This window comes from Anabrus simplex, chromosome X (assembly GCF_040414725.1).
Source record: "Anabrus simplex isolate iqAnaSimp1 chromosome X, ASM4041472v1, whole genome shotgun sequence".
Taxonomy (NCBI): domain Eukaryota; kingdom Metazoa; phylum Arthropoda; class Insecta; order Orthoptera; family Tettigoniidae; genus Anabrus; species Anabrus simplex.
In genome coordinates, this window is record NC_090279.1 from 194951910 (window position 1) to 194971503 (window position 19594).

General features: G+C 37.3%; 1 protein-coding gene across 4 annotated transcripts in view; it reads right to left on the reverse strand.

Moving 5' to 3' along the window:
* The window catches only part of LOC136886332 (cyclin-dependent kinase 12), a 211644-nt gene that overhangs the window by 59407 nt on the left and 132643 nt on the right, over positions 1–19594 (reverse strand). For all 4 annotated transcript variants that reach the window (XM_068230699.1, XM_067159065.2, XM_067159067.2 and 1 more), the window contains exons 7-9: positions 16091–16287; positions 7762–7966; positions 14–285 (exon numbers count right to left, since the gene is read on the reverse strand). In XM_068230699.1, coding sequence (XP_068086800.1) covers positions 14–285; positions 7762–7966; positions 16091–16287 — 674 coding nt within the window. The remainder of the gene's footprint in view (positions 1–13; positions 286–7761; positions 7967–16090; positions 16288–19594) is intronic.

A 19594-nucleotide genomic window follows, 5' to 3' on the forward strand; every position in this document is an offset into this window, starting at 1 on the left:
ATAAAGCACTCACTTTTCAGGACAAATATTCTTGAGCCAGTCTGACTTAAGGGCATCTTCAGCAGTGATCCGTTTCTCAGGATCAAGCCTCAGCATCTTGTCAAGCAGCTCTAGTGCAGGACCTGGCATGCAGTGCTCATACTCCTCACGTAGTCTCCGGATATGCACCTTCTTCAACTTTAACATATGCCACAATGGCAATTTGATCACAGATGGCCACACAGCAGGAGTGGGGGTACCACACGTTCGGGAGATGATCTCCAACTGCATCATTTCCACAGTACCCTAATAACCAAACATTAAAACATGAATATTCCTTTAGACATTGCCCCCACCCACACAGACAGAAAATAAATCTAGTAACACAGCGAAACACTTCTAGAAATGAGTTGTTCTATTCTCTTGCATTCTAAAACCTTTAATAATAATCAAATAATTATTTTCTTTGCAATGCTTTTGAATTTAGTCAATAAAGAATATAACACTTCAAATCTGTGTAGCAGGAATCCAGTACAAATAGAACTATTCAAAAATTACATTCAATACTTCTAAAATATACCCTTAGAACTGGAAGTTTCAATGCTATAAATGAAATTTAAACACTAGTTTGAGATATTCCCACAAAAGTATGTTGTACAGGGTGATGTGTTTGGAATGTCATAAATAAATGCGTACAGAATATAAACCAATGTATTTACAACTTTGTAACTTGGTACACTTGCATACATAGGTCACAAGAGTTTTGTGAAACCATATCAGACTCGACAATCTTCGCACCTGCCAGGCAGGTTACAGCACCTGACCTCGAGGTTCTCTAGCATGATTTGTCCAAACACCACTGTGATTTTTTGTCATAGGTCTTGTAAATGCACTGGTTTTCAACCATACGAGTATGACTTCACGTACCCTCCCATGAAAATGTCTGGGGGGCGGTAATTCCAGTGAATTTGGGGACAACAGGGTGGGTCTACCATGACCACACACCAGTCATTGAACATTTCATTAAGGAATACCTGCACATAGACTATCCAGTGTAGTAAAGCGCCACCTTGTTGAAATAGATACTGTTTAAAAGACCATCTTGGTCCAAATGCAGTATAACGAATTCTTCCAATGTGCCAAGGTAAGTGGTGGTACAAACTATCTTCCTGAAAGACGGCTGTACAATTTCAGATGGGGGAGGTAACGCCACACGTTCACTTTAAGAGTTACACTGCTGGTTGTAGAAGATATGAGTGGGTTGCCCATTCCCCAAATGATTGCACTGTTTATGTTTAAAGAGAATGCTGGCATGAAAAGTGGCTCAATCACATGCACATGGCAAGAAGTCTCACCAATTCAATCTCCAGTCTCTCATAATCTGCCTGATCAATATTGAATCTTTGAAAAAGTCACACAGTGTATTCCAGGACGTTTTATTTTTCTGACATCACAAACAGATCAGCCTTCAATGTGCAGGTAAAGAAGAAATTCTTCATTAAATCTCAATGCATCTGACAAAACCAGCAGTTTTCACTCTGTCTAACAATATGCAAGAAGTCACTTACCATATACAGTAAAACCTCGTTAAGACGTTTCTGCAGGGGACAACAAAAAACAATGTTAAACAAGAAAATCTACTACTGAATATATGAATAAAAACTATCCAACAGGGATATGGAAACACAAAATACGATTGTTTCTGACATGAGGTCATTTTTCGTCATGTATCCCCAGGTACAGTGTAAACTATATCTATCATATCTAAAGATGAGAGCTAAGTATTTAAAGTTGTGAAAAACGTGAGAGAACAAATATGAAATCCTTTTCCACTGGGGCATATAAAATAACTGCACTGAAAGTTGTGAAAAACACCAAAAAACAAATATGAAAACATGTGCACGGGGGCCAATAAAAATATCGAAGTATTATTGCAGATCATACTCTTTCTAAAAAAATGTTAGTAGAAGCCTTTTATTTCGGAACAGTGGGTAATTAAACATTATTCTCTGGTCACACTATTTGACAATGAATTGGAGGCTTCCCTCGACCGTCTGCATCATCATCAATCCGTACTGATCTGCATTTAGGGCAGTTGCCCAAGTGGCAGATTCCCTATCTGTTGTTTTCCTAGCCTTTTCTTGAATGATTTCAAAGAAATTGGAAATTTATTGAACATCTCCCTTGGTAAGTTATTCCAATCCCTAACTCCCCTTCCTATAAATGAACATTTGCCCCAATTTGTCCTCTTCAATCCCAACTTTATCTTCAAACTGTGATCTTTCCTACTTTTAAAGACACCACTCAAACTTATTCGTCTACTAATGTCATTTCATGCCATCTCTCCACTGACAGCTCGGAACATACCACTCATTACAGGTCATTATCTTCATGGTTAATCCATATTGAATACTGTTATTAACAAGGATAGTGTTGAATAAGTGGACAATAAATAATTTCCTATTATAATTGTTGTTAATTACATACCACTCAATCAAGCAGCTCGTCTCCTTTCTTCCAAGTCTTCCCAGCCCAAACTTTGCAACATTTTTGTAACTCTACTCTTTTGTTGGAAATCGCTCAGAACAAATTGAGCTGCTTTTCTTTGGATTTTTTCCAGTTCTCGAATCAAGTAATCCTGGTGAGGGTCCCATACACTAGAACCATACTCTATTTGGGGTCTTACCAGAGACTTGTATGCCCTCTCCTTTACATCCTTACTACGACCCCTAAACACTCTCTTAACACATTGGAGACCATGTTTGAAGGTGGCATATGGGCAGGCAGACCACCATATTTTGAAGGTTTTTAAAAAATTGTAGAAAACAGTAGGTAGGTTGCAATTGTAACATGTATACATCATCAAAAAATTAAAATTTCTATTCTACAGATTAAACAGTTGTATTAAGATCTATTGAATACTTTTCACATTACACATTTTCCAACAGTATGCCTTTTGCAACAATAAAAGAAAGGTCTGTCAACAATGTCTTACATATAATGAGCTTGAGTGCAGAATTGTTTGAAGCATTCAGGGACACAAAGTGCTACAGAACACATTGGTTACCACCAGTATGTCTCTTTTCTCGCTATTTTTCAATTTTCCGCTTTTCCTTCATCTGCACAAACTTTGCAAGTGCATCCAAATCACCAAAAGTAATCAGCGAATGTGAATCAGTACCTGCCTTTGAATTATCATCGATTGCGTCACTTCCTTCTAAATGAAAATCCAGTCATATGAAAATCATGAAACATTAGCTAAATAAACTACAAAGTGCAAAATCACACCTGGGTGGAATATGATAGAATAGGTTATAAATAACTTCATTAGTAACATGAAGTTCAAAATCGGAGTCTAGATCTGAATCATCTACCTCTTCTTCTGAACCGCTGTCATCAAAAATCTCTTCTAAAATCTCTACAATCCCACCTTCATTCAATGATCCAACCATTATAGTAAAAACAAAACACAGTCTAAACACTTCGCACGATGTAAACAAAACTCTGAAAGCGCACGCCTTGAGCAGCTGGAAGCAAGTCTGGCAGCATGAAGTGTAGAAGTGAACTTGAGCAAAAATAAGCTGCTATAAGTTCGAGAAAACAACGACAGAGGACACGAACGCACGGTATAGCTGTTATAAAAGTTCTTTAAAGTGGTATGAATACCTTCCACCCAATTCTCATCCTGGCTGTGTTGACAATATAACAAATACGCGGGCTTGAGTTAGCCTTGCGCGCGGCCAGTCTGAGCTGTTACCCCACACCGATACACACTCGGGCTCGGTCTCCAATGTGTTACCCCTGTGCAGAGATCTGTACCCTTTCTTTACAAACCCATTTATGTGATTAGCACAATGAAGATCTTTTACAGCAGACACTAATTTAAGCTGTTTTCATTATTCACTTGACTACGTCAAATTTTAATATTGTTAAGTTGGTGAAATAATTTTATTCTTCGTGTTACACTCCTTTATACCCCTTTCGTGGGACTATACTGTTACTAAAATATTCTTTATTTACCTATCTAAGGAGTTTTCTTCGAGCAGATAGCCACTTCCTGAGTAAATAAGGTCCAATTATTTTTTTTTGATGGGTTTTCAGCAGATTGCTTGAAGTGTCTTGGGTAAGTCTTGTGTTGTTACTGTTTATACCATATTTGCTCGCATATAACTTGCACTTCTTTGACAAAAAATAAGTGTGAACATTTTCAGTGCGTGATATATGCAGGAACTTGTGTGCAAAAGATCGTATTCCCAAAAAGAAACAAAACCCGTCAAATTTGCATTAGGCTATTGAAACAAGACAACTGGCATTCTTACTCTATTCATTGTCACTACCTTCAGTCTACAAGCTATTCTCGTGTGCATCATTATGGTCACCATCAATACTGCATCATCCTGATTTCCATCCAACGCATTTGCGAAGCCCGTCTTCAAGAAACTCTTCACAATAACGACTGTCAACCACAACCCATACCCGCATAAACCAATCACACAAGAGTTCAACTGATGGCCTCTTTATCTTGCCTGCTGGCGTCAGCTCATGCTTCCCTGCTGCTATCCATTCGGCGTACAATTTACGTATGTTGTCCTTGAAGGGCTTGTTGATGGAAAACCTCTAAGGGCTGTAGACAATATGTGACTCCACCAGGAATTACGAGATCAGTTTTCATTTCCTGAAGACGTTTCTTCATGTCTTCCACTAAGTGTCCGCGGAAACTGTACCATACTAGCATTGCTGGGCGTCGAAGCAGTGCCCCACACCGTACGGACCCAGTCCTGGACAAGAGCTGTTATCCATCCATCCTTTCTCTTGAACCCGTACATGAATGCATTTGGGAAACTTCGCTTTAGGCACTGTTTGTCGTTTGAAAATACATTCGGTGGCACGTTTCTTCCATCTGCAGTTATTGTTAGCATGACAGTGCAATGCTGTTTTTCACACCCAGCTGTATGTACCAGCACGCTAGATACTCCATTCTTGTTGATGGAAACACGCACTAGGCAACCACAACAAAGAAGATGGCTGTCTGCAATATGTTATTTTTCCGCGCATAAGCCAGTTTTCTCCATGATTCTAAATTACTCGTTATAATTATAAACAGACTTTCCTCTTTAAAAGGGTGTACAATATCTGATCAATACATTGACGGTAAAGGAGTGAGATTAGTAAGCGCTGATTGCGACTTTAGCAGTAGAGCTTCACGGAAATACGTCAAAATCGCGACGTTTACTGGCTATAGGGTTAATGAGGAATGCACTAACGAGGTTTCACTGTATATATAATTCCACTCATTAAGGAACCAACCTCCTGTATTTACAGGCTGCCATTAAAATAACGTAATACATACTTAATTGAGACTCAGTTATATGTTTTAAAAAGGAGATGGCTAAAATAATACACAAATGAGGAAACATAAAAGTGAATTTTATTATGGAACTGAAACTGCATTATTATATTACTTGAAAGCTTCAGCGCTCTCCTCTTGATCAAACAAAAGCCGACAAGGGGCCTGTTCCACGAACGAACTTCGCAACTTTTCAACTTTGCACTTTTCAATTCTTGCAAAGTGCAAAGTCTTTCTGTTCCACCATGATCTAGGTTGTACTTTTCAATTTCTTCGCAAAGTGAAAAGTCTTTGTGAATGAGTGATCCGATAGAGTTTATTCCATGGGCAAACCGTATAGGCCTAATACTCTACGATTTTAATGCTTTATTTTTCGTGGCGAACTTGACGGTATAATTGTGGTACCATTAGATTTAAAGTTTTTACCATGGGAAAGAAAGGTTATTCTTTACTTTTTGTGGCGAACTTGACGGTATAAATGTGGTACCATTAGATTTAAAGTTTTTACCATCGGAAAGAAAAGTTATTACAAAAAGCTGGCCATGCTGGAAGTTGTCAAGGAGAAACGGGACATCCTTTTTGGCAACTTTTAAAATAACCTCTCAAATGATGAAACGCATCAATATTAACGAGAGTACCACCAACACATCCACACACAGAGGGAAATTCACCCTTCATCAGAAATCCTGTCGCTATATTAAGTGGATTATCAAGCCAACGTACTATGTTAGGAAATATTACATTTACTATAACATCTTCGACTTTGGTAACAGTTCTGCAAATAACTGATTTTAATGTCCCATGCATTGCTGCTACACTGTGCAGCTGGGCACCATTTACTAACCAATGTAAGCATATAGGAATTTGTTCTTTTTCGGAAAGGGATCGACTTCCTTTTGTTGCATGTTTCAATAAATTGCCAATCATTTCAAGAATATAGTCAGCCTGTGTTGGGGTAATATGAAATCACTCGCGAAATTCCATCGAAGTGAGGTTATGGAAATTAATCCTGTCTTTGCACGTTCTCTTGTTGAATTTTTTATCACTGTCTTCACGTGATGCTAACAAAAGCTCTTGTCGTAACGTGTTTATATCACTAAACCAAATTCTATGCCGAGAAACTCGTGTACATACTTATTAATTAACAGATGAAAAGGGAATCATCTCTTTGCAAGATTTCTGATAACTTTTCACTTCTTTTCTTTGCACTTTGCATTTCTGTACCAATGGAGGAACATAACAGCTTTGAAAAGTGAAAAAAGATTCCTAACTTTTCACTTTTCACTTTGCAAGCTAAATCTGAAAAGTGATGGTGGAAAAAAATCTGAACTGAAAAGTGCAAAGTGACAAGTCGCAAAGTTTGTTTGTGGAACAGGCCCCAGGTTCCATTTTTCTCCTACCTCTGAAGCCACAGCTCAACTTTCAACTTTTTATCTGTACACTGAAGCTAAACCAAATGTCTATCAACATATGTATAAAGAAGGATTATATTATGTTCTTTTTAACATGTAATTTTTAAATTAATCCAAGAAAGTGGTAGAATAGAACTACAACAAAGCTGCTTGAACAGACAAAAATGTTTTTAAATATCCTTGAAACGGTATGTACTAATTAGTATTAAGTCACTGGACAGTGATATTAGTGTTTTAATTAGATATTTTATAGAGATGCTACGGCTGAGGAGGACTTCAAAAGAAGACGGAACATGTAACAAATTATGAGTAAATAATTCAAGAATAAATTTATTTTCTCTTGTAAAGTGAGGCGTATTGATTAGGTGGAATAGTAAACTAAATTAATGTTAAAAACATTAAGCTCTTTAGGCCTTTTCAATAGTGAAATTACCAGAGTTTCACCCCAGTCTGGCAGTGGGCTCATTAGTTGGATTGCTACACCTTTCCAAGATAAATTAATGTTCTTAAGTAAGTTGCATCAATACAGACGAATATAATGAAATTTGTTAATTGTAAAAATGTCTGGCGTTGGAATTTTGACACCCTGAATGAAATGAGATCAGCAGTAATGGAGGAGTGCATATGCATTCCCCAGGAAACAATCCAGGACCTTGTGGAGGACAGAATGCCAAAATGTATGGAGTTTTGCATCATTGCCAGTAGTTGAAACACATTACTAGTGTGAGGAAAGAGGTCAGTGACAGCAAGAAAACGTTCAATTTCCAGATCATGAAATAAGACAGGTCGGTGTCCCTTTAATTCTATTCAGTTAAATTCGGTGAAAATGTAAAGATTTGTGACTTTTTTTAAAAAATATCACAAAATATTTTATAAAGAACTTAACACCAACACTTGACAGTAAAACTGATCTGTACAAGGCACAGTTAATGCAACGTGTTTAGTTATCGATAAAAGAACAAGGTTTCAAGTAAATAAATTTCACTTCACAGTTAGTGCAAGTAGCAATAACATGAAACTTACCTGGAACATGGGTTTCTTGGCAAAAAGCTCTCCTAAAATGCAACCACAACTCCAGACGTCAATGGCTGTACCATAGCGCTCTTCACCTAGTAGTAACTCTGGTGGACGATACCAAAGTGTGATTACTTTGTTGGTGTAAGGGCGCTCACGGTCGCCAGCACTGTACAAACGTGATAAACCAAAGTCTGCCAACTTCACCTCACCCCTGTAACACAAGAGACAATATGATAAATAGCAGGGATAAGAATAAAAGACAAACATGTGTCAATCCCAATAAATTGGGAAAAAGTCATCACAAAGAAAGATCCCTGCAACAACTCTTCCTGTAAAAGGAAACATTTGCTATGAAACTGTAATAAATGTTATGCTCAACAATGCCGAAATATAAATATTACATCCCAGAAAACTGTATCTTAATGACGCTCATTATAGTTTTAGTTTCATTATGATACAGGTTCTCCACCAATCGGAGTTCAAATTTTCATTATGATACAACTGTTTGACCAATTAGGTAAGGATAGCATCGCACCTGCGCTCAACACACTTGCTTCGCACTTGTTTCCAAAATCAAACATGTCAGACACACATGTTAACATCAATGCACCTTCTACTTCCAATATTCCACAACCACACGGCACATTCCCGCAAATTCACTTCACCAACTGTACAATAAACAATTTGTATTTGAAATAAAGCTAGGTTATGATAACCTTCTATCAAAGCTTTGAAAACATATGACTTTGTCAAGGTCTCTGATCCACTCACGGAAAATCAATAACCCAGCACCTCCTTACCCTGCACTACACACATCATGATGCGCTTGAGAAGTAGCAATAAGCTCTTCGATAGTTCAAAAGAAATACTTTCAGTACACCCAACTGTCAAGCAACATCTTGACAGAAAAAAATAGCGTTATAATTATCGTCGAGCATAAACAGTCATATGCAACTCGCCTATAATGTAATGGTAATTAAGACACTCGTATGGAAATTATAAAACGAACGAAGCGACTTTTATAAACATACTCCTGTCTTAAATTATTGCCATTATAGGCTTGCTGCATAATGTACTATTCCAGCAAGTAAGCTTTTTATATACTGTATTATTAACAGGCTAGGCCTAATGCAATAACAATTAACAAAAACAGCAGTAATATTCTTACACTAGCTTGTTCTTTCTGCGTAACATCTATATGAAACTAAAGTCATAGAGAGAGAGAGAGAGAGAGAAAAAGGAACATGAAAAGAAACACGTAATACAATAAACACGACAGGTCAGTGTGGGAAGAAGAGGCAACAGAAAGAGGACAGGAGGACAAACATCAAAACAAAAAAATTGACAAGGACAATCTCCACATCATTATATACAGTCTTCTCAAAGTTGATAGGCTCTGTCCTCATCAAACCCAGTTGTTCTATAACCATTTCTTCTCAGCCTCTGACGATATTGATTTGTCACTTCTTTGTTCTTCTGTGTTATTCAGGTACATATTAAAGTGTTTTTTTTGTTTTTCATTTGTTCTTTCTTGCCCTATCACCTGTATAAATTTTCTTTCCTTCTGTATCTCTTTTTTCTCGTTTATCCACCTTCCTCCTTACCCTGCACTACACACATCATGATGCGCTTGAGAAGTAGCAATAAGCTCTTCGATAGTTCAAAAGAAATACTTTAGGTCTGATAGAATTAGGATTGATGGGAATGGAGAACACCTATGACGACAGCAGTGAATAATAATAATTCATTTTATTTATTTCATTTTACATTTTATGGACTACATTGGACGACTTTAGTCAATTATTATACAATATAAATTCCATTTTTGTTCCGTACCAAAGTGCAATGATAAGAATAAAATGACAAGTACATCCAGTAAATGATATTACGTAAGTCTTTGGACTAGTTTCAGCCACTTAGTGGCCATCTTCAGCCAAATAAAATTAAACAGATCATGTGATAACTAAAACATATGTATAACATATGTATATGTATTGGTTTTCTAAAAAGTACTTCTAAAAAACACAAACCGCTAACACAATCCATCAAGATTCCATACACCCACATGCCCATAAATGTGCAGCATACCATAGTATGGTACACCACGCTTTTAGCATCCCACTGTCTAAAAAAGTACTTAAAAACAAATTAAACACCATTCACAGTATAGCTAAATTTAATGGCTACAACAGCTTCTTTATAGAGAAAATCATTATTAAACATAAACACCAACCTTCAAACACCCTAACCCTTGAACGCCCAAAATTTTTATTTTTTGAAATGTTCAATTTTTCTTAATAAACATTCTTAGGATAGGGTATTATACAAGGAATATCCATTATTTTGAAGCAAACGTGTTTAGTTTCGGAAATATAGGATGTTGCATATATGCAACGCTAGGCGCTTAAGTAGTAGTCTGCAAGGTACCAACACATGTTGTTTTCTTCAAGAAAATAATGAAAATACGAGGACAGTGAGTGTGGAGAAGAAGATATAAGTTATTGCTGAGTTGATTATTTACTAAGAGATAAAATAAAATAGTTTATATACAGTAAGACATTATTCACAGTACCTATTATATATACATATGGTAATCAAAATAAATATATTTATTGGAAAATGATATTGAAAAGTGACTGGGTATTCAGAATTCTTCAGTTTACTGGTGTGATCATTTGCTGTGGGTTTCTCTGAAGACTCAGTGATCTGTATGTCCCTTTATGTGGAACGGAATGTAGCAACTTATGCAGAGCCCAATGTCACACTTTACACACCCTGTACGGACTATACTAGAGCATTTCTCATATGCATACCGTCTTCTTTTATTGTCTGGGATATACATTAAAAGGTGGTCTAGCCCGTCGTACCGTACAACTTCATGTACGCGTCCTTCCCCCACACGCGAGAGCGATGGGCGCCCCGCTCCCCTGGGCTCCGTGCCGTAGGATTTGACGTGGTACTACGCCACTTCCCGCTTGAACTGAAGCTGCGTCATTTTAGGCCGTGACATGTTGCCGAAGTACCAAGCATTTTGCAGGCTGACATCTAAAATCCAGGAAAAAATTGCCCACCACCATTTTTTGCTCCTAACTGCCACGCAGAATCTGTTGATGCTCTCGTCCATGAGATCTGTTCCTCCCATACATGTATTATAAATTATTCCTAATAGTACAGGGCGTTCTACCATGATGACTTTCTTATCTGCCCTAGAAAACCTCTTGACCAGATAATATGCATCACAAAACTGGTATATGAGTTTGAATTGCATGCACAGCAACGAAGGGTTGTTACGTCAATAACAAACCCTTCAATAACAAATTGGTACATGAGGAAGTGATTTGACAACGGATCCGCCTAGCGTTGCGAATATGCAACGCCGGGAATATGTGGATCTCATTCGCCCACGAGTTATTAATTGTAAAAGGAATCGTGCTACATTCAAACCCCGATGAATTTACTTCCTGGATTTCCTAAAAGAGGTTAATTATTTCTAAATCATAAAATTATATGGCGAATCTTACCTCTTACGGTATGCCACTGTGATAGCTGGAACACACGGCGAACTTCAAACATACACCTCGTCAACAATCAAGTGGTGACTATTGATTAACCGACTCGTTACAAAGCACAACACTTCCCTTTACCTAATAAGCGCGCAATTTTCATTCTTTTACTGGAAAACAACTTCATACATTGAAAGAAAGGAGCACCGGCACGCCGTTGCACATATGCAACGCTAGGCGTTCATGGGTTAACAAAAGAAAAAACTCAAACAATTTTTTATCTACTTTTACGTTTAATAATAAACAAGTCTACCAAATCACAAACATATTTAAAAAGCAAGACGTCAAAATAGCTTTCAAAACTTGTAACAGAAACACAATACCAATTCTATTAATCATAGCAATAAGTTCACCAAGTCAGGTGTTTATAGACTCAATTGTAATAATTGTAACGCATCTTATGTTGGTCAAACAGGTAGGAGCTTCCATACAAGATACTTAGAGCATGTTAACGCCCTGAAATATAACAGATTTTTGGCCATGGGACAGCACGAGTGATACTAACCATAAGTTCACTAATACCAACCAAGACATGAAAATTCTCAAAGTTATACAAAAAGGCCCCTGCTCAATATTACGGAAAATTGCTTTATCCATCTGGAACAGTTTTTCAATCCTAACTTCAATGTAAATTAAATTTCAGAGAAATCAAACATTTTATTTGACCTTTCAATTCCTATCTTTAGTAATCATATCTGAGATAAAAATAATTCTTTCTTTTATACAGTAGAACCTCAATTATACGTTCCCGGAAACTAAGTTTTCCCATATTTTTCATTCAAATTATGTGGTCCAGTGAGCATCCTAATTAAATCACATTGTAAACATCCCACATTATCCGTTCCTCGAAGAAACAATTTCCCAGATCAACCGTCCAGAAATTTCAGTCCCATCAATGCTAATTCCTCGATCATGTGTTTTTCAAGAAACTGTATCTCACGAAAGGACAGCTACGGCATACTTACGGATCTTGGTGTTAACGTCCAGGCATTGCGCTAATTTGAGAAAGTAATGTACTGGAAAAACGATCGGCAGTGTACTTGTATAACGGACCGTCTTAGCATCGCATTCAGGTGGTATTGCTTAGCGAATCCTCGGAAATCGTAAAGCTAAGTGTCCACAACAATTGGAAGGAGATAGAGTGCATTTCGACAGCTCTACATGAAGATGGAACGAGTTTCATCAAACGTTCGTACTTGCAAAACATCTACATTATGCCCAGGCTTAGATGTTTATTTATTTATTTTTACTTTTTTCAAGTGTATCACCGAACAGGTTTTCGGCATTTCCCTCAGGGCAGTGAACAGTCACTGGGCTTTCTGACAGGAACTGAAACTGCTCCTTCTTAAGTAACACAAATTTAGTATTTTAGTATTATCGTATACAATTATGTAATCGAGACCAGCACAGATATTGCACCTTACATAGTGTACATAAAGCCATGGGAACCATGCCTATAACTGTTTTCATCCTAATACAAGAATGGGAATTTCATGTTTTTGTGTTAAAATGTTATAAAAACCGCAGCAGTTTTATTTGCGCACGTTAAATTTAAAAACTTTATATAATTTCACACTCGTACCGACTTGTACAGCGAGCACGCTTTCCAGTTGAGCTCAAGGTCACGAATAATTGTCACTTCGGAAGTGTTAATGATTTTTTTTTTCTTTCCAATTTGATTGTGATTAGTGATGAGCAGAATTGAATATAATGCATCTGAGAACTTGAGGATCGATACTTACATTCGAAACCATATTCTCAAGTTCAACATAACCTTTAAAAGTCGATGTAGGCCTCATTTACGCGGTACAAGATTTCCATAAACTGACTATGAACAGTTTACTGGTGACCAAATTACAATGGAAGTTAAAGAAAAAAAAAAGGATTTCGCCATCACACTGGGCACTTTTGTATCTAATGTGCTTTATTTTATTAGATTCATTGTTTTAACACATCAATGCCACTAAATATAATCACTTTTCATCCACAAGGCAACATGTTGAGGAACACAAGCATAAATTCACCAATATCGAGAATGACATGGAAATTTTAAATATAAACCCCTCAGGCCCATTGCTCAATATAATGGAAGATTTATACATCAACATGGACCAATACGCTAATCCCAACTTCAACTTAAAACGAAGTCGCAGATAAAACAAACATCCTTTTCAACACAGCCATACCCTTTCTAAAAGACACATATTTAAAAAGAATCAGCAAACAAGGGCCCATACACGCCCCATAATACATGCCTCACTCCACTCCACCCCTTCACAAGCCGCTCCCCCCTCCCCACCACCTTTCTTTCTCAGCGCTACGATAGCCACACGACGTACACGCAACAATGTGCAGCACGCTCCTAACCATGCTCAAGGACATATCCAGCTCACACGTAACACACACACATACCGTATATACAACCTATTTAACAGGCACTCTCTATCAGTTATTTTAATACCCACCTCCCTTTTCTTCTTTCTCAGATTTTTTAAAAATTACATGAGGGAACGCAAGTATGAAGAGAGGAGCACCCACATCTAGCTTTCACTGATTTCAATATGTCACGCACAGCAACGTAAACCTCAATAAGGAAGTCTAATATAAACTAGCCTGTTTTTTATCATTGATATAGACTGAGTAAGAGCCATGTATCTGTAAACAGGTTATTAAACCTCTTATTCTAATGAACACGACATCCCCGCATATTTGCGGCCCAACAATGCATCTTGAATAACCGTTGGACATGGTACTGGCATTTAACATTGGATATCAGAGCCTGACACTAGTATGTCAACGATTCTCCATGAACCCTAAGAATTGTATCCAATTTCAACCTCAGCAAACGGAACTTTTGTAATATGTGGTAATCATGGGGCCAGTGTAAAACCCTTCAACCCCATAACTGTACCATATGTATATATCTTAATATTAAGTATTTTTTAGAATAGTGGCACTCACTAACATATTTTTCAGCAGTGATATGGACTGAGTATAAGCTATGTGTCCGTGAACTGGTTACTGAACCTCTTATTCTAAGGAACACGACACCCCCGTAATATTTTCGGCATAATAATGCACTTCAAAGATCTCAAACCGTTGGACATAATAGTGGCATTTAACACAGATAACTTGACATCCGAATATCAGTGATTCTTGATTAACTCTAAGAACTGTATCCGATTCCAGCCTCAGTAAATGTAATATTTGAAAATAACCCCCTTAACCCCAAAACTGCACCATATGTATACATCTTAACATTAAGTAATTTTAGAATAGTGGTATGTTTATTTAATGGCATTCTTGTTTAATTTTAATTTTAGTAGTATTTATTCTGTACAGTCGCTATTAAGTAGGTTCTCTAGCAGCTGAAGATGACCTATTTACGGGTCGAAACCGGTACTGTTTTTATGTAAATAATATCGACACTATGTAAAATAAAGTATTGATTAGGTGGAGAACTGATCCTTCATACTTGTACTTGAACTATCAATACGGACCATGAAACTAATAGATTATAGCAGGAATATTTTCGTGATGGATCGTCGTATTGTAAAAATATGTGGAACAGGTATTGCCGGCAAATTTTCAATCGGTTCTCCTCGATATTATGATGCCAATTTTAAGTTAATGGTTATTATACTGCACACGCAGAAATGAAGAATAATTGTGCATCCGCAAGAAAATATGGTATAACTAAAGCCAATGTTCCGCATTAGGATAAGACAAAGATGACTTTAAAAAGCATAATGCACAAAAAAAAATGCATTCAGTGGCCCGCAACAAGGACACTTTAAAGAAGTCGAAGATGAAATTGTTAGGTAAGTGCGTGTGAAACGCAAGTGCAGGATGGCCACACCATAGCGCGATAAACTCATTGACCTTCCAACGTCTGCGTCTTCATTACACATCGCTAGCCGCCGATGACGGCCGAAGCCAGCAAACGAGACATGCATCTAGCAGCAGCCCCAAGAAAATTCAGAATAACTAAAGCCAATGTTCGACGCTGACGTGAAGATGAACATAGTCTAAAAATGTGTATTATACCGTACTGTATAAAGCACTTTTTAAGCCTGATTTATTTAATTTTTTAAGGGAAAAGTGGGGGTCATCTTGCATTCAGGGTCATCTTGGATTCGGAGAAATACGGAACTAGACCAGACTGAATAGATAGCATTCTAGCATTTAACAACAACAATGCAATTATTTTAACTTAATCCGTGAATAGAAAGACTTCATAAGTGCCGTAAGTGCAATTTCACATTTACTGCAGCACATTATGTTTCCGTTAAGCAGTATTTTACAAATAAACTGGAATATATATATTGGAAGGTGAAACATAGCATAAGCTCCCCTTGTACTGAACTTCACCAAAACATTTATAAGAAGAGAGGTCCTACTCTTGATTTATACCACTTTAACTATAAGACACGCAGGTCGCCTACAGGAGTCAAATCAAAAGACCTGCATCTGGCGAGCCATACGTCATTTCATTTACCTTTAACTATGTCTATGAGTAAACTGCTGAGAGAATAAGTGGTACCTTAACTTTAGGGACTACAGAAAACAATTCAAGGTACAAATAACTAAAATGTCTTTTAAACGTAATTTTAATATTTCATTCATTTCATAGAATGAATCATGAAATATTGTAAAGCATGAATTTACATTTAAGGAAATGTGAAACGTTTCGGTTCTCAGAATTGAGAGAAATTGAATTATACCACTTTGGCTCTCAGCAACTCAAATAATAAAGGCAAAATACTATTTACCTGTTGTTCATGAGTATGTTGCTGCATTTGATATCCCGGTGCAAGAAGTTCTTCTTGTGACAGTAGTTCAAGCCCTGGAGCAGCTGACACATGATAGACGCATTGTGAATCTCGCTAAATTCCACCATTCCAGACTCGAGCAGACCCATAAGATCGTGGTCCATGTATTCAAACACCAGGTAGAATGAGCCCTTACTCTGGAGATTAGATAAGCAAAACAAAACCATGACATATTCGCCTGAATAAAACATCAAGAAATAAATCGTATCAAGTAAATCTAGATTTCCACCCACTTAATCAGGAACTGGTTTAGATATTAATCATTGAGAATAATTGGGAACTGACAATTCTGTGCACCATTTTAAGGCATGTTTCATTAAACATGCTTTAACATCTGAACAGTTAAATATATCTCTTACTTTCACAATGGAAATACAAATACAGAAAACAGCATGAAAAATCTTACAAATAAGCATATAATCCAAATAAATTCCATAACCTAGAGAGATACCATATTTACTCGTGTATTACACCCCCTCGCTTATTACACTCCCCCCTGGCTTTTCGAGACGAAGAAAATGAAACAAAAAAAATCTCGCCTATAAGACCCCCCAACGTTATTTGTCAGAGAATGATGACGATTCCGCTTCGAAGTGGGTACAAGTCTTATTGCAGCTCTGATGACATCGCACAAATTTTTCGTCCGTACGACCTACGCAATGAAAAGCGCGTCGAATCCATGCAGTACATCTGTGTTTCATAGTTAAGAAATGTCCGCCTCTGTAGCGTAGGTCTACTGCAGCTCTGATGACGTCGCACAAATAGATGAATAGGCCTAGCTTCGTGTCCAACCCGCACATTGCAAGCATGCATCAGTCATGCTATATGTCTGTGTTTGTAGTTAATAATGTCTGCCAGCATAATGGCTGGCAGAAGTAGTTGCTGTTTTCGGGTGTCTGACTTCGATTCCTGGTACCGTACTGCCAGAGATTTACGAATGGCAGGAAGGTTGACATGCGGTGAAAGCAGTACCTGTAGGCCTAAATCCCCTCCACTGGGCATGTCTAAAAAGAACTGTATCACCTCGGGATGAGGAAACGAGTTTACTTTAGTTGAGAAATATTCGTGGCTGTTGCTATTTATACAGCAGGTGAGATCATTAACAAAGTGGTCCTTTAATATCTCGTAACTCGGGCCATTATATTTACATATTTGGAGAGAAGTAAGTTTAAAACATGATAAAAGCTATCCAATTAAAACAATCGTTTTACTCGCCAACGTACCTAACAAATAATAATAATTTTATGTCCCGACGTACTTTAAAAGATTTTCAGAGATGCCAAACAAAATATACTAGGGTATGCGAAAAAGAGACAACGAACGTACAAAATTAAACATTATGATAATAAAACTCATTACCGCCACACCTGTAGATATCCATAAATGCGGTATATTTTCCTGTTATTTATTTTTATTTTTTCCGTCAAATTTTGGCACTATTAGGGCGATAATATACCTAACCTAAACAATGTGGTCTGTCTTATCTCATGGGCAGCTGTTTATGCAAATCCTGATGGTATAAATGTAGAGAACAAGCATGAAATATACTCAAATATAAGGGTCTGTGTTTCAACAGCCGCAGTTATCAAAAGAATGTTTCCAGTTACTATGTATTACATTCGGAAGTACAACTCGTAACATATGCTTTTTATCAGCTGATGGTTTGGCATGCCTTCTACAGTACGGCTTTATTCGGAAGGAGTGGCTTCTGCTACATATTCACCAACTGGGAATATCAGAGACCATCTGGGAATAGATTTACACTGTTTAGACTCTATAGTCGGGAACAAAATTATTTTTAAAAGGTTCAAAAAGATGGGACGTCGTATCCTCTTGATTGCAGTGCATGGCTCAAAAAGAATGAAGCATGGCTAACACGACTGACGAGAGATAGCAGTGAAGATGACGTCACTTAGAATGCCGACACGCCGGTAGCAAGGCAGGGAAGTTGGCGACACAAGGCGATAATTCAAATGAAAGCAGTGATCAGGTTTACTGTGTGGTAGGCCTACTGCTGAACTGACAGACAAATGACTGGCCATTAAGTTCTTTTGTATCAATATTTAATTATATGATAACACGATACCCTTATCCCTTTCTTCTACGGGATCGAGTATGAAGTGAGACAAATCTTCATAGCGAGTTTTTACGGCCGTATGCCATTCTTGACGTCAATCTCATCAGAGGAATTAATGAGATGTAATGAATGACGTGATATGAGTAACTAAAACGGACTTTTATATGTATCGTAGGCCTAAGAGTCGTGTTCACCATTTTTTGTCTTTTTACGTTTAGAAACACTGCCTTCCGACGAAAATAGCCAGTATAACTTAAATATATTCTAAGTTTGTTAAATAATAGTATAGAATGTTTACACGTAAGCTCTTTATAACCTAGAAGTCATGTGTTCACTGCACAAATGATCTTTGCTCCAATACGGCTGATGATGACCCCTAGATGGGTCGAAACTAGTACCGTATAATTTTGTAATCTTGTGAATATATTGTATTGAAAAGGTGGAAACATTTAAGTTATTATTATTATTATTACTTATATTGGACCCCCCTTTTTATTTTTGGCTGTAAAAGTGGAAAAAAAAAAGGGGTCTAATACGCAAGTAAATACGGTAATAGATCACTTACAGATCTTATTGGAAATAAACTTTCGATGCATTAGGTCGTGTTCAGTACATATAGTACATAACAAAGAGATGTCAATTGCACAAATATTAATGCAGCATTCAAACAGGCACATCCCGGTAAAATAGATTCGGAATGGGAAGACACCTGCTCTGAGGAAATAAAAGCTTACATTGCAGTTCTTATATACATGGACAACTTTCCACTTCCAGAATCATGTGATTATAGGTTTACTCCAATAAAAAGCTGTATGACTTTTAGGAGATACAAGATTCTCACAGAATATTTTCATACTGTGGATGTTAAGTAAGCTAAAAGCCAGAGATGATCCCTCTTACGACATGCTTCAAAGGGTTCTCCCACTCTTGCAAATAACGGACAGCTTCCAGTACAAATACAATCCAGGCAGAGAATTAGCCATTGATGAGGCAATGATCCCATTCAAAGGATGCAATGTCATGAAGGAGTAAATAAAAGAGAAACCGGTAAAGTGGGGTTTCAAAGCATGGATTCTTGCCACTCCGAAAGGCTATGTTCTCAAAAGCAATATCTATTGGGGTAAAAAGGGAACCCAGGAACAAGGACACGCTGTTGAGAAACCAGGTTCTCATGAATTTATTAGAAGATAGGTTAGGGTCACACCATTATGTTTCTTTTGACATTTTTTTTTTTTTCATCTGTGAGGTTACTACAACATAAACATTGTGGGGTTACTACAACATAAACTATGTATGTTTATGTTGTAGTAACCCCACAGACTTACATAACAATGAAGTTTATGTTTGTGCAACTACAAAACCAAACG